General features: G+C 47.3%; 1 protein-coding gene across 4 annotated transcripts in view; it reads left to right on the forward strand.

Annotated features, from left to right (window-relative positions):
* Nucleotides 1–5,029: 5,029 nt before the first annotated feature.
* MAX (MYC associated factor X) overlaps nt 5,030–20,212 on the forward strand; it is a 22,834-nt gene continuing 7,651 nt past the window's right edge. For 2 of the 4 annotated variants that reach the window (XM_045288112.1, XM_004698657.2), the window contains exons 1-3: nt 5,030–5,255; nt 5,967–5,993; nt 13,413–13,520. In XM_045288112.1, coding sequence (XP_045144047.1) covers nt 5,220–5,255; nt 5,967–5,993; nt 13,413–13,520 — 171 coding nt within the window. In that variant the 5' untranslated portion in view covers nt 5,030–5,219. The remainder of the gene's footprint in view (nt 5,256–5,966; nt 5,994–13,412; nt 13,521–20,212) is intronic. The other 2 variants (XM_045288113.1, XM_004698658.2) reach the window with 1 other exon arrangement.

The raw sequence follows: 20,212 nt of genomic DNA on the forward strand, positions 1-20,212 counted from the left end.
CCTGGAGATCTACTTTTCACCCAAACAATGAGCAATTGAAACCCCTCTGGAGCACAGCTGTACCCTGACAGGCACAGAATCCCCGGAGTCAAATCTACTCCATTCATATGGAGCCGGGGCCTGCTGAGACCTCAGGAGTTACATCCTGTGTGCCAAATAAGGAGGAAATAAGTGTAGCTGCCACGTAAATGGAGGCTGCTGAGCGCCTCAGCATTGTGACTTGGGAAGGTCACTGGTTTGAAAAGATACGGGACTGAAGGAAATAGTGGTTGTCTTTCTTTTATTAGCTCAACTCTTTGGGCAAGAATGGTCTGTTCCACTTAAAAAAAAAAGAGATTGCACAGCTCTTCTTAATATGATTGAACTATTGAAATATATGGTAAGTGAATTATATGCCAAGTAAACTGTCTTACATATATATGTGTGTGTGTGTGTGTGTGTGTGTGTGTGTGTATATACACACACACACACACAAAAGAAAAAAGTCTTTGGAAATTTCACCTCTCAGACACAAATGCCACTAACTTTTTTTGCTGAATATCTTTCTATATACTTCTCTTCAAATATATACTTAGACAGATACGTCCAATTTTATATCAATCTTCACTTTGAACTTTGAGTTGCCTGGGAAATAATTCAAATAGCAATGTCCAGAAATGAATTGAGTATAGCAATTTTGAGGTCAAGAGAGCTGTAGTCTTAAGAGCCATCATCCTGCAAGGTGTGTACCAATCAGGAGGCAGAAAATTCCACCAGGCAGAGGTTTGGAGGAGAAGAGGCGAGAGCCAAACACAGTGCACCAGAAACTCAAACACAGCCAGACCAGGTGGAAACTGAGAAGGAGCAGCCAATGGGGTGGGAGGAAGAAACCAGGAGAGTTCTTGGCCTTCAAGCAAGAGGAGAGGTCAACAGTGTACAATACTAGCATCAGATCAAAGCAAGAGGGCCTCGGGTTTAGCACTCCGGAGGTGGCCTCTGGGGAGGAGTGGTTTCAGTCTGTGGGAGGGTAGAAGCCAGAATGCAAAAGAGCTGAGGTGAAAAAGGAGGCAGCCTCCCTGCCTGCCCCCCTCACGATCCCTCACCCCTCCGAAGAGCTTCTCCAATTCCAATGGGCATATACGTAAATCACCTGGGCAAATGATTAAATGCAGCTCTGACTTATTAGGTTGGACGTAAACCCTGAAAGTCTACATTTCCAACAAACTCCCTTGTGATTTCAATACTACTGTACATGTGGTACACTTGAAATAGCAAGTACTCCTGTGGGGGCATGAACTTGTTTATGTGACCTTTGTTCTTCACACACACAAACAGTTTGAGAGATTCCCACCCCGTCCCCCAGGCCCCCCAAACCCCAAGGAGTTACTTGTGCTCTGATTTTCTACTCCAGAGGAATTAACTAACTTTTGTACAGACTGACCTTTCCTGGGCAAGCCTTAAATAATTTGATGGTTTGATCCTTTTTTGTCTGGCCCTGGGCTGCAGCCTGTGCTGTGATTGGTGCACACCTTGCAGGGATTGGTCAATATACTAAGCAAACGAAGTGACTGTAGACCATGCAAATGAAAGGATTGGTCATCATGTGGCCCTGCTGAGAGGATCCGGCTTTGAAATTGATGAGGGGTTTGCTTATAGATGCTGCCTGCTCCACACTGGGCAAGAAGAAAGGAGAAGCAAGCAACTGGGATTGCTGAACCAAGCTGCTATGTTGGTTGTGAGCTGGGTCACTTAGCAGCAGGAGGCCAGAGGCAGGGAGGTGGAAGACAGAGATCTGCAGGCTCTCCACGAGCAAGAGGAAGCCTGTCATGGAATATGCAAAACAGACCAAAGCACTGCGTGGTCCTGTGCCCACTTCACAATTTTTCCTATGCTTGAGCCCCTTGTTTCAGCCACTGTATAAACCATCTTGCCAAAGGCCTTCCTTTTTTTGGCTGCCCTTCTGCTTTACCAAGCATCATGTCCCTCTCCAGGGACTGGTCTCTGTTGACAGTACATACATAAGATGACGTGTCGTCATCCTTGCCTCTAAGGAGCATTCAGACAGTACTTCTTCCAAGACAGATTTGCTTGTCCTTTGGGAAGTTCATGGCACTTTCAATCTTCTCCACCAGCAACACAATGCCACCATTTGTCTGTCAGTTGGTCATACTGTGGTGGCTTGTGTGTGGCTGTGATGCTGGAAGCTCTGTCATTGGTATTTGTGTTAGACAGGGTTCTCTAGAGAGATAAAACCAAATTCCTGATAATATAATATATTTATTTATAAGGATAATTAGATATACAACGAGAAATGAACTGTTAAATCATATACAGATAAATATACAATACAAGAAATAAACAGTTAAATTATAAGCACTATAAATGGCTTAGTGCAACTCACGTCCCTGAGAGAAAGTTGAGAGACTAGCAGTCCTTCAAGTCTCTATCTGATGCCAGATCTTCCTCTATTTGTAGAGAGAGCTAGGTTATGTCAGCACAGCAGCCAATCACAAGGCAGGTCACCAATCGCCAGTCCCCAGCTCCAGAGAAGTCTTAAAGGGACCTCAACTTACAGCAACACAGTCCACAGGCTAGGCGTCCCACAGGCAGTGTAGCCTTTAAATTGAAGCACAGAACAAGCAAGGCAGCCGCACACTGGTTCGATGATCACAGAGCGAGAGACAAGAAAGGCAAGGCTCACCAAGCCATCCATCTCTCCGCCCCTCAGTCAATCCCACCTGCGTTTATCAGCCAGGCTGACACAATAAACTATCTCAGTATTTAAATGTCAGCAGGGTCACCTACATTGAACAGGTTTCAGGGGAGCTTACAGACTAAGAATAGACTATGAAGAAGGAATTGACTGCCCACTTCATAGGAAGGAGCCACTGAAAATCTGATGCATAGCATGGAATTACAGTTAGAAGGGCCATGTTACTGGACTACACAGCAAGTATTCACATAATCTGTCTTGTGGCAAGTATTTGATTTGGTTTTAAATTCAGGGAAGGTAAAGACTATCTTATTTCTTTTAGATCAACTTTATTGAGATATAATTTACATGCCATGAGATTCAACTCTTTTCAAGTGCATCATTCACTGGATCTCACTCTTGGAAACATACTGGCATCGCCCAGAATGCTTTCTAAACTCCTGCTGCCTGGCTTTCACCTCCAAAGATCCTCACTTCCTTGTTTGGGGATGCAGTCTGGGTATTGGGATTTTTAAAGGTCCTGGCATGATTTTAACTTACGGTCAGGGTTGAGAACCACTCTCCTCTAGTGTTGTGTGCATAGCAGGCCCTCCAGGACTATTTGTTGCAACCATCGATTAGCCCGAGTTTTTAATAACTAGTCAATTAACTCACCCCAGATCATCTGTCAAGGAACTCTGGTAGTGTAGTGGGATGCACATTGAGCTGCTAACCACAAAGTCAGCGGTTCAAACCTACCAGCCACAATACAGGAGGAAGATGAGGCTCTCTACTGTAAAGATATTCAGTTTCTGAAAGCCCCAGGAGCAGTCCTACTCTGTCCTATTGGGTCTCCATGAGCCAGCATTGACTATGGCAGTGAAATAGCTGCCATTAGATCTCCCTTAAAGCCTTCAACTGGTACCTCAAAATTGCCAGCTAAGTCTGTCTCTCCGACTGTGTGCAAAGCGGGCTTGGAGACAAAAGCATTCTGGAATCTACCAAGATATGCAGATTTCAGTTGAAGTGAATCACCACATCAGAAAACAAAATAGGTATTGAAATGGAAAGATTTACATTTGTTTCTGCCAACATGGATGCGACCCTCATATATGGGGAGATGTCACCAAGTGGTGCTATTTCCCTGACTTCTGCCTTCAAAAGTCAGTGATAAACGGTTTTCATTAAGGATTCACTAAAATATCGGGGAAGCTCTAGGTTTCATTCATCTTGGAGACATAAAGGCGTAGTTCTGTGACGTTTGCTAACCTCGCGGGGGGCGGGGGGGTGGTGGCGTTTATCTTATTTTGCATCTTCCTTTCTGAAGGACTTGCAGAGAAGTCTTGTTTTCGCTTCCAAAGTTGGGAACTGCTCAAAGGCAGAGATCCTTCCGGTCTTGTACATTATGGCGTTCTCGTGGTGACGGGTTAGGTGTTCAAGAAATACTGGTGGAATGGATGTGACCACAGTTTGTACAAATGCTTTTTACTGGGTGAAGGGCTACAACCCGTTTCCCATTTTGATCCTCTTTGCAATTCCTAATTATGGCACTATGAACTGGGGCCCTCTCCAAGCTGCGTGGGCTACCACAAACTCAGAAGGGGCTTTTATTTTACCTCATTGGTTGTGGAGGGTAAAGGAGGGATCCGAGAGTGTAAAGCCTCACCCTTTACAAGGTTGGTCACTCCCAGATGAATGAATATAAGATGCATGCGTCTGGGAGGAGTCCCAGAGAGAAGCAGTTCTTATAACCCCACTTAACACCCGCCACTGACACCTTCTCCTCCCTGCCTGATCTTGGGAGTCCCGCACGGACATCAGGGCCGCGCCCCCTGAACCCCAGCAACAGGATTCCCAGCGAGAGGGTTACGCCCCAGGTCGCAAAGCCCAGCAATTCGAGAATCAAGACGACGTCAAGTCAATCACATCAAGAAGAGCCAGCGTCATTTAAGCAGCAGGCTACTCCCCCAGTGCCTCCACCCTGTCCCTTGGGCCCAGCGCTTAGACGGTGCCGGGCTCCCAGAGCCCCAGCTCCCTCCACGTGTCCTCTCTTCCCAGCAGCCACCTCTGCCGCCTGGGGAGGAAAACCTCCTGACAACTCGCGGTCTTTGGACTACGACTTCCAGCAGGCATCGCGCCGCTTCGCACTCCGCCCCCTCCACGGGACGCGCAGGCGCTCTGGGCTCCGTCAACAAGCCTGGTTGGCGTCGACTGGTTGAAGTGCCTGACGGGATTTGTAGTCTTTCTGACGCCAGCTGGGCCAGCATCGAAGTAACGAGAACTACAAGTCTCGGCGGCCTCAGCGTGACGAGCCGTCACGTGGCAGGGGGCCGACCGGGCGTGCGTGCGCCGTTGATCCGGTGCTGCAGTGAGGAGGTGGATCTCGCCCGTGTTGTGTGTGTGAGTGAGAGAGCGAGTGAGTGAGTGAGTGTGTGTGTGAGTGTGTGAGTGTGTGTGTGGGGACGCGGCTTGTTGTTGTCGGTGACTTCCCCCTCCCCTCCCCCCTTCCCCGCCGCCGCTGCAGTGGCCGCTCCCTGGGCCGTAGGAAATGAGCGATAACGATGACATCGAGGTGGAGAGCGACGTGAGTCCCGGGGCTTCTTCCTTCCCGTGTGGGTTGTCAGGCGGGGACAGCGGCCGGGACACTGCGGGGCGACGGCGGGAGGGGGCCGGGCTGCCGCCGCCGCCGCCTCCTTCCGCTTCTCCTCTTCTCGAGCTCCCTGCCCTTCCCTTCCCGGCTTCTGACCGGAGCGGCCTCCTGGGACTGAAGGTGGGGAGGAGACATGCGGCTTCTGGGACCCTCACCTCCCCGGTGACGGAGGGTGCTGCAGCTGGCCGCTCCCACCCTATTTCGCTTACGATCCGGGGGCGGGGGGGGACGGGGGGGGGCGGGCAGGGATGGGATGCGCCCGGGATTCTATTGTCCGGATCCTGGGGAAGAGGCCGACGCTCAGGACCTGCCCTCTGCTTCCGAGACCCTCTTTTCTCAAAACACCCGCGCATCCGGGGCGGGGGGAGGCGGAGAGGTTTGGGGAACGTGCAGAAACCCCGAATTGGGTCCATGGGGAGGCGACTGTGCTCCGGACCCCTCCGTCGCCCGTCAGGTCCGGAAGGAGGGGCGGTGCTCGGGACCCTTCTGCCCCCCAGCCGAATCCCGCTGGGGGATGGGGAGGGGGAGGTCCAGTTGACTCCCCACCCGCCGTTTCCTCCACTGCCGGCGTTTTCTTTCTAATTACTGAATTTGAAGTGTAGAAATAACTTCTATATTTTTTACTTTATTTTTCTCTTATTTCAGGAAGAGCAACCGAGCTTTCATTCAGCGGTATGTCTCCTACTCTCCATTTCGTTTTCATTTCCGTTCAGTTCTAGTACTTTGAGGGACAGAGCTCATTCGATTTAACTATTGTAGTAAACTCCTGTTATCCGATAAGGTGAGGTGAGTGAGATCTGTGTTCTGGGGGGCTAGATGTTGAGGGAGGGTCGCAATTCTCAATTCTAGATTCCCAAGTGATAGGAACCTGGGACTGTAAATGGGAGGAGCTGTATGCAAATAAAGGGATTGTTTTCAGGCAGGGAACTAGCCTCCAGTAAATATATGCAGGAAATGAGAAGTGCCGTGCTGAAGTACATAGTGGTATCATTTTAGGGTCATGTGGCCAGAAGATTCAAACAAGTGGCTTCTCAATTTAGTGTGTATGAAGCTGAAGCCACATGGAAATCACCTTTCACCAAAAGTCATGTGACTTCTGTAGACTCATGAAGAATCTGGCACATGAGACCAATGCAGGCATTGGAAGTGTAGAGGAGCCAAAGGTTGAATGTGAGGGTGTCCTGTGCAGCTTGTTGTGGCTTGGTTATATTTGCATTGAAGCCAGGTGTTAAAAAGTAGGAAAACTGTTGGAAAAGTGGCTTTGGGGAGACAGGTTTGCTAGGAAGTGATGGTTGAGTAACACACAGTGTTATCAGTCATTGCTCAGGGTTTTGATAGAGAGGGTTCCGTGAATTTGATATACACTAATCTCAGTCTTTGGAGACAGAGCCAGTACTGTAAAGTTAGTGTGAATAATGGAGGAAACAAATGAGTGGACAGAAACCAAATCAGAATCTGAGAAGTGAAGGAAAATAAGGGTGTCAGTATCTAAGATTTGACAGTTGAGAAGATTATAGATTTTAGCCCCCTAAGTTGATTTTGACTCGTAGTGACCCAGTAGGGCAGGGCAGAACGATCCCTTTGGGATTTTGAATCTAAATCTTTATTGGTGACAGCTTCATCTTTCTACCTCACAGCGGCTCATAGGCTTGAACCCAGGCTGCCACCAAGGCTCCTGGGGGTATAGAATGGAGGTCAACAATGCAAATGATGCTTACGGGCCTGATCAGTGAGGCAGGACTAAAATCATGAGGAGAAATACGGACAAGTACTGGGGAGTCAATACCAACAGCCACACTCCAGTAGGTTGTTACATGTGGGAGTGAGGGCTCTGTCCTGCCAGCCTGCTACTGCTGCTTTTTTTTGTGTGTGTGTGGGGGGGGTGGTGAGAGAGTACAGATTTTCAAATTATTCTGATGTTTTTAAAAGTGTGCAACAGTCAAGCTGTTAGCGGCTAGTTAGAGTTTTGTAGGATGCTGCTTTAATGCCTCCAGTCTATGAATTTAATTACCACAGCACAGAGGCCTGCTTTCCCTAGATAAGAAGCAGCAGAGATTGCCCAAGAGGCTCAAACAAATGGGCATCAAGAAAAGTTTTATGTTCAAACACGGATCTTTACGTAACATCCCAGGACATCCTTTTCCCAGCAGTCCTGGAATTTGTCCCTGGAAAATAGTCACTAAAAAGAATTTTGTTTTCTTTGAAGTATTGCCACATACTTGTATGTATGTAGACATTTGAAATTTGAGTTCCCTTTTTCAATTGTTATTATCCTTGATAATGTAGAGTCTGCTTACAGTAACAGAAGTTTCATGTTGGGTGCCTAGTCTTCTTTAAAGCATTAAAACATTTTCCCCTCCAAGTCTCCTTTTGTAATGCCTGCCCCAGGGCCTGATCAGGATTAGCAAGTAAGGATTGGCAAGAGAAAAGTTGTCTGTTGAAATGGAATTATTTTGACTTACTAGTGAAAGGAAAGTTTTCTTTGTGGAATTTTTACGCACTTGAAAGCTTTCTCCTTTTCAACATACTTGTCCACATAAATGTTGATGTAAATTGATTTATTAAATTATTAAAACGTCTCCACTTTCCTACAGTGCTAATCCCATTGTTGTGCTTAGGTGGGTTTTTTTATATTTGGTATTAAGGTTTCTAGGAATTTTCCCTTTTGATTTTATCGGGGTAGGAAAGGGGTGACCCTTTAATTTTAATTTGACTTAGGGGTTTGCTGAGACTTAAGTATTTTCCGGCACAAGATCATCACAACAGCGTGGAGAAAAAGGAGATATGTTAGAGGTTAATTGTGTAGTATATATCAAATACTGTGAATTGTGTAGTGTAAAAGGATTACATTTTTTTCCTTTGTGAATACATCTTTCTACTTTCTGAGGCTTCTACTCTCTGAGATAATATTTGTAAAATTTGGCCGGGGGAGCTGTTAATGTTTTCCATAGGAATAGTGTTCAGGAAAGGGTGCAAACTGAACTACTGAATATTAGGGCCAATTTTAAAGTTATCTGGGGAAGGCTCTGTGGTTCCTCATGTAGAGAGAGACCTTGGTGCTACACAAGCTCACTGCGAAGCAGCCTTACTGCAGGGCCAAATGTAGGATACTCAGCAAGAGCAAGGTTAGGAAGGGACACTAACAGAAAGTGAAACTGGTTCGAGGAATGTTTTTCTATTGCTTCAGTGCAAACGGAAAACAACTTCTCCAGCAAGCAATAATGCTTTGTTATAAAGGAAGTCACCCCCAAATATTTTTATTACTAAATTCAGTGTATCCCAGGATCGCATTGGTGCAGTTTTGTTTATTTTTATAAATTTTTCTGGAGGGAGAGGGTTGCATATTCAAAGAAAAATTTCAGGGAATCGGTATGTTTTATGCAAGGGCTTCTGTTTCATTTCTATTTGGAAAGCGGAAAAGACACTCAAAGCCTTTTCCAACGTGTGTTACCCCTCGTGGCAGCTGGCTATGTTGGCGTTACCATATACCAGTTGGGGATGTAAAAACAGTGGTAGCAGTTCCACTTCTGGATGTTTCTATTGTGACATAGTTTTAACTTCTCGGGTCTCTTAGCTCCTTTAGGAATTGCGGTACAGTCAGAGGGAGCCATCATGGTCACCTCTGAGACTGGAGTCCACCAGGAATTGGCTGTTTCACCTGGAATCAGCTGCGAGGCTGAAGTGCTGCCTGGTGCAAGTCCTTTGTCTCTGCTCAGCTTGGTAACAAGGCCACAGAGTGTTGGGTTTGGTGGAGTCAAAGGGTTAGTAGAGTGATGAATATTTTTATGTTCTAGAAAATCTGCTCCTCCCCCCCACCCCCCACCCCCAGGATGCCTGGAGTGGTGAGAGAGGTGATCCAAGGATTCCAACTTGGTTTTTAAATAAAATTTCCTCCCCAAGGAAGGCATCCTTCCTCTCAAATGCCTATAGTCTGTTGGCTTGTTCTGATTCTAATGTTTTACGTTCTTGTGGGCATCACGTGGTAGACAGAGTCTGGATAGCAAACTGGTTCACTGGATGAGGTTCGGAATCCTTGCTGGCCACCAGGAGAGCTACTGGGAGAGAGATGGATCATGTCGTCTCAGTGCTCAATGAGTTGATCTTACTGGTTGCCTATTAAGAGTGCACGTTTCATGGTGCAAACCTGTTGATAGAAATGATGCTGTAAGTGGATTAGAAGTTCAGTTTTTATTATACCTGGTTCTCAACTATAGAATAAGGTCTTATCTGATAAGAAATGTGGGCCTTTTTATGTCCAGTGTTAATATTGGCAGTTTTTAATAAGGATGGTTTGGTAATCGGAATAATCGTCAGGGATGCTAATTTCTGTTTAGAGTGAATCTTTCCCCCAGACAGTAACTGTTCAGTGGTCAGCTCTGCGTTCCCTGTATGCAGAGAATTTCAGTCTCGGAATCGAGACAGCTGCAGTTACCCTTCATGAGGCGATTTGTCAGGTAGCCTGCAAGAAATGGCATTGTTGGAGAACCTTGTGTTTGCCGGATTAATGAAGCATTTGTTTCTCCATGATTTTTGCCTAGACCTTGCAGGAAGTACGCTTGCCCACTGATGTAATACCTTGAATGGAGATGTGTTTGCTATGCAATAAGGTGGAAGGAAATAATTTTAAAAGATTTCCCTCAATTTTGAACAGACCTCCTTAGCAGGGGTGACCTCCTGCCAGCTTAGCAACTTCTTGGCTAACAAAATGACGCTTGCATTCAACATTTAACAGCTCTTAAAACACACGTGCTTGTTAGTGTCAGCTATGGACAAATTGTAGGTGAAGATTTTTCGTCTGGCTGCCAAGCTGGAAAGTTTGGTGGGAATGAAACACAGACGCTGAAGAGAAGCCTTGGCAGAGCTGGCCAAGCTGGAAGCGATTTGGTGCTGGCGTTCCTGTGGAGCATCTGTGGGCCACTCTGCAGTTCCGCACAGCTCCTTAGTATTTCTGTTAGCCTAAGATGCCCCGGAGGGAGAGCTTTCTGGAAAAAATTGCAAATCCAGTGCACCAGAAGCCAGTGCCCTTCCTTAGCGAATATATATACCCAAGGTGTTTGGGGCTGGCGGTACAGAGCAAGCATACCTTATTGTCTCCTAGAATTGTGTCGAGAGCCTGATGAATCCCACAAGGGTGCTTTCAGTACATGCGTTTTCATTATCAAACATCTTTCTCAGTAGAGGAAAGCAAAAGCTGGCTTGTTCAAGACACAGTTATTTGGTTCTCTCTCCTCCCACCCCCACCTTTTAAATCCGTTTTGGATTTGTAGGTGACTCCGTGCCTCACAGTGCACACTGGGAGTCTGCCCAGTCTTCCTGTCTCAGCTTGGAAATCTTGACCCCGTTGAAAAGGGTCGCCAGCAAGTGAAGACAGTTAACAAGGCAATGCTAAGTCTGGCAGCTGGCCCTCTTTTTGACTTGGGGGTGCATGGCAGGGCCGGGGGACAGTGTTAGCAGGTTGGAAGGATCTCTGGTTTGGGACTGTTTCTCAAACGGAATTCTGTTCGATATGTAAAAGTTTTCCATATGCTCTTTCAAGCCATTATAGGTATTTAGTTCAGAGTTGCCTGGACTTAGACATATTAGTCCTGCATATTTCTAACCTCTTTCGGATGAGAGCAGGAGAGGAGAAAAATACATCCTTACCATTGTCTCGGAGCTTACGAATGGACAGAGTAGGCACGGCAGCTCAGGAATGGACGTGGCAGCGGGGATTAGGCTAAGATTCCACCCTTGTGCTAGTTAAATTGGGCCTGGAACCACCACAGAAATTCCATCCACTGCTTTGAGAAGAGTCCCCAGCCCAGGCTCTCTACCAGGCAGTGGACTGCTGCCTTTCCTTGTGGAGCCAACTTTGCTGACTTGGCTGGCGCCCCAGATGAGAAGCCAAGATTTCTGCCGATGGTCCACAGCCAAGTTCACTTACAATCCTCTAACCGAAAGACTTGTCCATTTGAGTCCTTTCAGGGCTCGGTGAATGAGAAGGGAGTAATGCATTGTGGGGATGATTTTGGTATTAGATTATCCTTCGCTCCACCCCCTCTAGTGCAGGCCGGAGTGAAACCGAGTCCAACTCGATTCTAGCTGTTGGAGATTTGCAGGACTCTCCCAGAAAGAAAACAGACACTTAGAATTGTATTTGTATCAACAACAAGAGGGATTGTGGGTAAGCCTCGGGTGTCATTGCTTCTGTGCACAGCTCTTCAGCTGGGAGGAGGGCCAGAAGTGGGGTGACTGGTAGACAGGAGTAACTTAGGTTGCTGCTGGAGTCCGCAGCTGGGCTCTTAATTTGCATGTAAATAAGCTATCCTGAGGGAGCCTCTGGGCGACTTGGGAAAGACTCGGATGCCATCCCTCACCCTCCTAGGCTCTTTAGTTAGAACCAGTGCAGCTTATCTGCGTAAAGATGACGGTCAGAACAGTAAGGTAGAAAAGGGCTGGACACCAAAATATCTTTAATTCTTTCATATTTTATACTGCTGCTGCTTCCCGCTGCTCTGAGCAGCCATTTTCTTGCTTTTGGAGCGTCAGGTTGTTTTAAGTTTGTTCACTCAGTTTCCCTGTAATGCTGTACATGTCAGGATAGCTCAGCAAACAGCCTGTGGCAAATTCAGACTTGGTTGGGAAAGGTTTTCCAGAGGCCTGGAAAGGAGTTCTCTACTGTGGAGAACCAGGTCATGACGGGCTCCCTGTGTCCGATTCAGCAGAGCTGTGGGTGAGGTGGTGTGCTGAAGGATCGGGAAGGAACTAAAACTACCCAGCTGCTCGGGCCATCTCGTCCTCTGTCCTTACTCAGACTTTGAGGGTGAGATAATTGAGAATCCCTCATCCTTTCATCTCCATAGCCCTTGACTTGAAGGTAGATTTTTGTTGGTGTGTCTTAACTAATGCAGGGCTTCTTCCGAGGCAGCAATTCTCTAAGTTCAGTATTTCTGTGACTTAATGTTAACAATTCCGAGTAACTTGTCTGGATGATTAAAGCTCCCAGGACGTCCCATACATCGGCTTGCCCTTGAGGTAAACTCATGACACTGTGTTCAGGGAAGTTCATTTCCATAACCCCCTACGTGTAGATGTGATTAAGTTCTCACTTCAGGTTAAGTAAGGAACTGTGTTCTGCTTGGAGGAGATGTCTTTTAAAGGGGCAATGAGCCTGGCAGTGGGTGCTCCAGCCCTGTCCTGTCACTGATGCCCCGGGTGAGGGCATTCTGCCGGTTCTGATGGCTGGCAGTCTTCCTCCCTTCTTAGCTGACTGTTCTTTGTGGTCCAAGCAGGCACATAATCAAGATGTTGGTCTGGAAGCATTCCAATCATGCCAAATAACTATGACCTGCCACAGGTGCTTGAAGACATGTGTTCAGAGGGGGGGGGTGTGGGTGTCTCCATCTGTGAACTGTGTCTGCCTGGCACAGGCTGTGTGAAGGGCAGCCCTTGGCAAGATACCACCTTGGATCTGCTTTAAAAAGCAGAAAGTCGGAATGCAGTTGCGGTCTTTATCGGCTCTGTTGTCATGAGCTCAGGTTCATGCATCTGGGCTTTCCTGTGGTCTTCAGTTTCCACCGTATCCCTTGGCCGGAAGACCCTAACCTGACCTTAGGTGGGCTGGAGCTCAGGCAGCCTCGCGGTGATGGGTCTCCCATGGGAAGAAGCGTTGCACTAATGACTTCACTCTTCGTTTGGGGACCCACCGTGGAGATCTTTTTACAGTGGGGGAGATCCCATCCTAGGGAGAGGCCTGCTGGCGCTTTTCCCTGGTCACCCTCCAGCCACAGAGTGGCAGCTGTTCTGTCACATAAGTAAGTTGGGAGAAGGACGGGTGTTGCAGGAGGGTCACAGTTTGTCCCCATGAATAACTTTTCTTTTACTTATGCTTGAACCAGATGCATCGAGCTCCTTTGGATGTTCCTGTTACACGCCTTGCTCATTCCTTCCAACCCCCTCAGCAGAGCCTAGATCTGAAGACTAACTACCCACCTCAATATACCTTCCCAGTTCTGTCGCCAGGGACATCGTTGACCAAATATCCATCCAGGACACACCCCACCTGCCCTGCACCAGTGGTCTTTTCATGTGCTCTTTCTCTCACTCTTGTAGGCTGACAAACGGGCTCATCATAATGCACTGGAGCGAAAACGTAGGGACCACATCAAAGACAGTTTTCACAGTTTGCGGGATTCCGTCCCATCACTCCAAGGAGAGAAGGTGAGTTTACTAGGGGAGCTGATTAGCCACCACTAGCTCAGAACTTGCTCTAGGGCTTTGTCAGGGCCATTCGGATGGCATGCTCCGCTTAGGTGTACATTTTCATACTGCTTTAAGGAGCCTCATGCACCTTACCTGCTTATTTCACCCTTAGTAAAATATGTCTCCTCTGTACAGAGTCATCCTTAGTTAGTTTGGGATAACACTCAGGGGTCCCGAAGTCATAGAGACTCCAAACTTTCTGGGGTTCAAAGTTAGTGTGCATTCTCATTGGAAACTCAGAGGAGAGAGAGTGTTGGTGTGGAAGATTTTCCAGTCCCAAGGGCTGTGGCTTCCAAGGGTGAGCCTGGCAGTGGGTGCTCCAGCCCTGTCCTGTCACTGATGCCCCGGGTGAGGGCATTCTGCCGTTTCTGATGGCTGGCAGTCTTCCTCCTTTCTTAGCTGACTGTTCTTTGTGGTCCAAGCAGGCACATAATCAAGATGTTAGTCTGGAGGCATTCCAATCATGCCAAATAAATATGACCTGCCACAGGTGCTTGAAGACATGTGTTCAGAGGGGGGGTGTGTGGGCGACAAAAGACTTCGTAACAAGGGACATATTCCTGTGAAGTAAAAGAAAACAGGAAGCGTTTTCTCCCCCATTTCCCTATCCACTGGGGCCCTCCAGAAACTAGTGTTTTTCCTGAAGGGTACGTGCCAGCTGTTTCTACATTTGAAAGCAAAGTTTGAAGCTTTGAGTCAAAGTCTATGAGTTAGATTTAGTCCTTGGAATTTGGAGGAAACATCTGTTTGCACAGTTAGTTCCACCCTTGACACAGATTGCAGCTGATCGCTACAGAAATTCCAGTGGAATCATTGGAAAACTGGGAAGAGGACCTGGTCCAGCGATCCAAAGCAGCCATTTGTTAGGAATCCTTTCTCTCAGGTGTGCTCTGGGTGGCTGTCCTGATGTAGCAGTGTGGTGGGGTCATGGGATTTGTTTGGTTGTCCACGATCAAAGTTGGAACCATTATATTTTCATTTTGCTTATACTTGCTACTCTCTGGTCAGTCATGCACTTTATACTTTTATCTAAGGTGTGTCTGGCTGTACATCTGGCTGATGCATGGATTAAGGGGTTTAAAAAAAACACCAACAAACCTTTAAAGAGTGAAAAAAAACAACACCTGACCATGTGAATATAAAGTTTTGAAAAACAGAATTTGCCATGGGCTAGGATGACTTAGTTTGTACGTGACTTAATAACCTTGAACCCAAGACACTTGACCTGGAATAACAACATTCCTCAGTCCAGAACTGTCGAGGTGCCACAGGAAATTGTTATGACGGCCAAAGGGGTACACCCTCTTTTAAGCAAAGTACACACACCTGCAAAGGATCATCTCTTGTGCTGGTCTGACCTCTTACCAGTTGGTGCTTATTCTTGTATCAATTAAAGTCATCTTGGTGAACTAAATGGACAAGAGTTGCCTTTGCCCAAATCTGGCATCTAACCAAGAGTGTTGCCAAGGCCTGTGGACTACCCACATCACAGTCACTACTGAATGAGCCTTTCTGGAGGCAAGCCTGGGAATCTGTATTTCTAACAAGTACTCAGGTGACATTCTTAAGTGTAGAGACTTGGGGAGAGGTGGGCCACAGGAGCTCACCTGTATTTTTTCCTCACACAGCATATTTTGTATTGCTGTAACACTTCCTTAAATCCCTATTAATCACTCCAAAATCATGTTGCCTCCTTTCTTCAAGGAAGTTGAAGGTTTGGATTTGATGGCCTTACACACAGAATGACTTGTCATTTGTTAAGACCCGTTGACTTATTCACTCCATTCCACAAAGAAGAAGCGGACAGAGTCCTGCTGCGTGTGGACACTGTTATAGATACTGGGTATAAAAGTGAGCCGAACAAGCAAGCTCCTTTTCCTGGTGAAGGAAAGCTAGAAAGGGATCTCATTAGTAAGAAGTGCTTATCTGCATGGTGTGTCAGAAATGCCGTGGAGGAAACTGAGCCAGCAAGGGGAGGGCTGCAATTTTAATGCAGGAAGTAAAAAGTATTTCACTAGGAAGATGACGTTTAAGTAAAGATTTGAAGGAAGTAAAGGCAAGAAAATGCATCTGTGGTGAGGAGCAGCAGTCCAGGAGGAGCGAACGCCAAGGGTCCATATTCCTGAGGCAGGTACACGGGCACATTACTGGCTGCTCAGAGAACCAGGGCCAGTCGGTGGGTGGAGGAGTGGAGGGGAAGTGGCAGGCCCACGTTGGGAATTTCCTTGGTGCCATTCTGCTGGTGGAACCCTCCTGTCGTGTGTGACTCTCAGAGCAGCGAGGACGGGAAGAGCCTGTGGCTCTGCTTGAGTCCCAGTCCCTTCCCGTCTGGAGGCCCTGCGCTTTGACAGCCCTGTTTCACAGGTGCGGTGAATTTTAACAGTACTTACTTCCGGGGTCTCTACCTGGTGCTGTTATTTTTTTTAATGTATTTGGACCAAAGGAAATTGACTCATGCTTAGATTGCAGTAATTAAGGTTGGGGGAGGATTATATAAATAATCGAGAAATGAACATTGCCTGTTTTGAATTTGGGGAGCTGCGGACTGATTCTTGTGGGGAAGGCCCCCAGGGTCTCCTGTGACTTAGGCATCCTCATGTTCCCGGTGGCATCTCATGTAGCATTTAGATCAACTGTCATGTTTGCTGAGCCTTTTGTTTTTTAAACGAAACCAACGTTGATTAGATTACATTTTCACCAAGAATAGTGGGGTGGGGTGGGGAGACTTTTGAGTGTTACGACCAAACCCCATTGCCCTGTCCTTCTGTGTGCATGTGACATAAGCTTCCAGAAGAACGATGACCTTGTGCTGAAGCAACGACAGCGAGAGTGGTAGCATCCGTGTTAACCACGCGGGTCAGTCTCCACGGCAGTGCAGCTGGTACAGTTGCGCTGTGTTGGCACAGTGGATAAAGTGTTCAGTGCTTCCTGCTCCCCAGCTGCCCGCTCCTTGGGAGGAAGATGTGACTGTCTGCTTCCTGGCCCCCCATGAGGCAGCTCTCCTCTGCCGCTGTAGGGGTCCCATGAGTTGGAATCAACTCAGCAGCACAGTGGGTTTTGATGTTTATCAGAGAGAGCAGGCCCAGGATCCTGATCCCAGTATATCGGGGACAAGGTCTAGAACTTGGCGCTGCTGATTGCCACCTCCCCCTTCCTGTGCTCCTTCACACTCTTGTCAAGTCAGTTGCCACTCATGGAGCTGATGGGTGTGAGCTGCCTCCCAGGGTTTCTCTTACATCAAGATGAAGGCTGCTCTCCTGAAGGAAGCAGGTGACCACATCTTTCTCCCAGAGTGGCTAGTGGGCCGCCGGGTGCTTAGCCGCTGCATCACTACCCTCTTCACCTTGTTGCTCATTAAGGTTATTACATGGTTAGATTCCAACTGGGCCTTTATTTTTTCCTGACTTATCTGCATTTTAAGTGTTGCCCATCCATTACCTACAGTCCTCCTTGGGCTTGGGGCTCACCATCTACAAATGTATTTCTTTATGCATGGGCTCATAACCCGAGGTCAATCACTGGCATTCCATGTTCTCTACCCAGGTGCCCGACCCGCCCTTGTGCTTTTTCTCCCCCTCACCCCAGTTAATGCTTCAGTTATTATGGAAGGCTCTAGACTATTTCCTCAGGAATGTCTTTCTTTTTCGAAGGCCCAACCCACGCCTGGTGAAGTCCAGACTTCACGTTTAAGTGAGCCTCCCGAGGCTGTCCAAGCCAGTGTGCACTTTGCTGCCTGTGTGTCTTTGTAGTTCTCCCACGCTGGCCCTCCCATCCATGTTTCTGGCTACCTGGCCTTCAAGGCCCACATCAAATCCCAGCACTTCACTGTCCTTTAGCCTTTAACTCCTCTGGCCCTTTGTTGGGACCCTTCTGTGTCTTCCTTATTTTTGTGGTTAACTATTTAACTGAATGATAGGCTGTTGAAGCCAGACACCGTGTTTAGCATTTTGGGGTCCTCTGCAGAACTAGGAGACTCAAACTGGTCTTGCACCTTGAGGTTTGGGAGAATAGGCATGATTGACACAGTGGTTGCATCAGTAGCTCAAACGTCACAATAGAGTGGCGCAAGACTGGGCCGTGTCTTGTTCTGTGGGTACGGAGGGGCTATGTGAGTCAGGACGGACTCACGAGCACCAAACACAGCAGGAGGCCCCCTGAGCTGTCCTTGTCGCATTGGCTTTGCTTCCTCCCTCTAACAAAAATTTAGGACAATAAGAAAAAACATAAGCCGCTCCCCCTGCTAACACGACAATAATTTCCTTCATTATGCGACTCTAAGCAATGCTGCCCATTTGGTCGCCATGTTTAAAAACTTAACAGTAAAATTGCTGCTGACTTTTAAAATTTACAGTAAAGTAACAAAATTAATTTTAATAATAGACATTTTCTTTGACCCAATATTTGAAAATATAATTTCAACACATAAAAATTATTGAGCTGTTACATTCACTTTCCTATTCTAAGTCTTAAAAAAATCTGGCCAGTGTTTCACACTTAGGGCTCCTCTCACCTCAGCGGAGTCACATTGTGCATGCTCAGTCGGCACCTGCGCCTCGCAGCTACCAGGAGACCAGGAGCCCGTGCAGTTCAAAGACATAATCTCCCCACACTCATCTTAATGAGACTGAACTTTGTTACCAACTTAAAGTGGATGTGAGAATCACTCCCACTTTTCCCCACTCCCCAAAGCTGCTTTTTAAAAGTATGACGTCTGAGTAGCAAGACAGTGTTAACCTATCAATTACTGTGCTCCTCTGGTCTCCTGTGCATGCTGACACGGGTAAAATGCTCACTTGCTGTTTTCATACAGTGTGTTCTCCCCACTTGATAGTGCTCATATTTGCCCGTTAAGCACTGGTCTACGGGATGTGTTAGTTGCTTGCAGTCTTCTGTTGTGTGGCTGCGGTGGTGCTGAGCATCTTGGTGTCTGTGGTTATTTCCATAGAGCAGAGTCCCGTAAGTTGGAGTACCAGCCAGAGGCCGTGAACAGCCGGTTTTTGGCTGTGCGGCCAAATTACTTTCCAAGAGGATTGCTTTTATTTCTCTCTTTTCAACATGTTCCAAAAGCTGGCCTTTTTGTGGGGTTTTGAGAATACCAATTTCACTAATCCTGAGATTTGCCTTGTAGAAGTGGGTGATTCCATGGACTCCAAAGATAATATCTTGATTAATTTTGTGCTCCTCTTGTTTTGTGTTAGCCAGGAAAGCAAATGTTTTAGCTTGTTTACTAGTTATGTTTCCTCTTTGGGACACGGGCACGGTGCGCTCCTGTTCTTTGGGGACAAAGATTTGATAAGGAAGTGCCACACCTTAATTTCGAAACTGCCAAGAACACAAGACAGAAGAATAACACTGTTTGAAAAATTATTGGTGCTGGCTCTTCCTTAAATGTCCACTTTCTAGCTTCAACGAAGTCCCTTACAGAGAGCATGAGAACTCTGCCTTTCCCTAAAAAAGCAAAGCTCACTGACACTGGATTGATTTTGACTTGTAGTCCCTGCCTTTGCCTCAGGTCCTGCAGGCGGGGGCCGCCTGGAGCCGGGAGGCCTTGCTGGCTCTCACCCCACCACCCTGCCAGCCTCGCTTGTTGGCACTGATAGGGGTTCCTTGGGTTTATTTCTTTTAAAATTATAATAAATGCACATAACGTGAAATGGACCGTTTTAAAGGAAACCCTTCAGAGACAGAACATGAAATGGACCGTTTTAAAGGAAACCCTTCAGAGACAGAGTGTTACACAGTCCCCACCTCTGTGTCATTTCAAAAACCCCAGGAGGACGGTTCCCGGGAAACCATCTCACCCAGCAAGCCCAAGCCCTCTTGCCTTCAGTATTTTGTTTCCGTTTTTCTCCGAAGATGGCTTTCCCCATACAAATTTATGCCTAACTGGTTCCTCTCAGTTTGATTCTGACTCAGTGGCCCTGTAGGACAGAGTAGAGCTCTCCCAGAGGGTTTTGAGACTCTGGTCTTATGGAAGCAAACTACTGTCGCTCCCATAGAGAGCGGCTGGTGGGTTCGAACTGCCAATGTTTCAATGAGCAGCTGAGTGCTTATGCTTAACCTGTACACCACCATGGCTCCCTGGCACTCTCCCTTAGTGAAAACTTGTGATTTCAAAACCGGATTCTTTTTACTTGCTTTCAGAGTGCAAAATAAAGGAGATGGCAGTTGGCGAATCAGGTAGTGGTTTCCTGGTTTCTTCCTTCTGGACTTGGCATTTTGGGTCTTAAGGGAAAAGGCCTCTTCGCTATCAGCTCAGTGCAATCTCTTTGACAAGACACCTCTCCAGCCAACATTAGGACACTGGGGACAGCTGTGAGCAAGCCTTGGGGTGCTCCTGAGGCTAGTCGTCCAGTTCTCATGACTGTTTTTCCTCACCTTTCCCACCCACCCTGTAAAACGACCAGGATTGTCAGACAAACCTAAGTTACTGTGAGAAGATTTAACCCACCACCACTTCACATCAATGCCGACTGAGACTGTACACCTTTAGGGGAAAGGACGGCCTCATCTTTTTCCTGTGATGCCTCTGGTGGGTTTAAACCGTGGACTTTGTGGTTAGCAGCCCGTGAGTGTGTGTGTGTGTGTGTGTGTGTGTGTGTGTGTGTGGGTTGTGGTGTGTGTAAAAATTTGAGTCACTCCCTGAACTT

The sequence above is a fragment of the Echinops telfairi genome, unplaced genomic scaffold (assembly GCF_000313985.2).
Source record: "Echinops telfairi isolate 266 unplaced genomic scaffold, ASM31398v2 ScPeMD7_18;HRSCAF=68, whole genome shotgun sequence".
Classification (NCBI taxonomy): Eukaryota; Metazoa; Chordata; class Mammalia; order Afrosoricida; family Tenrecidae; genus Echinops; species Echinops telfairi.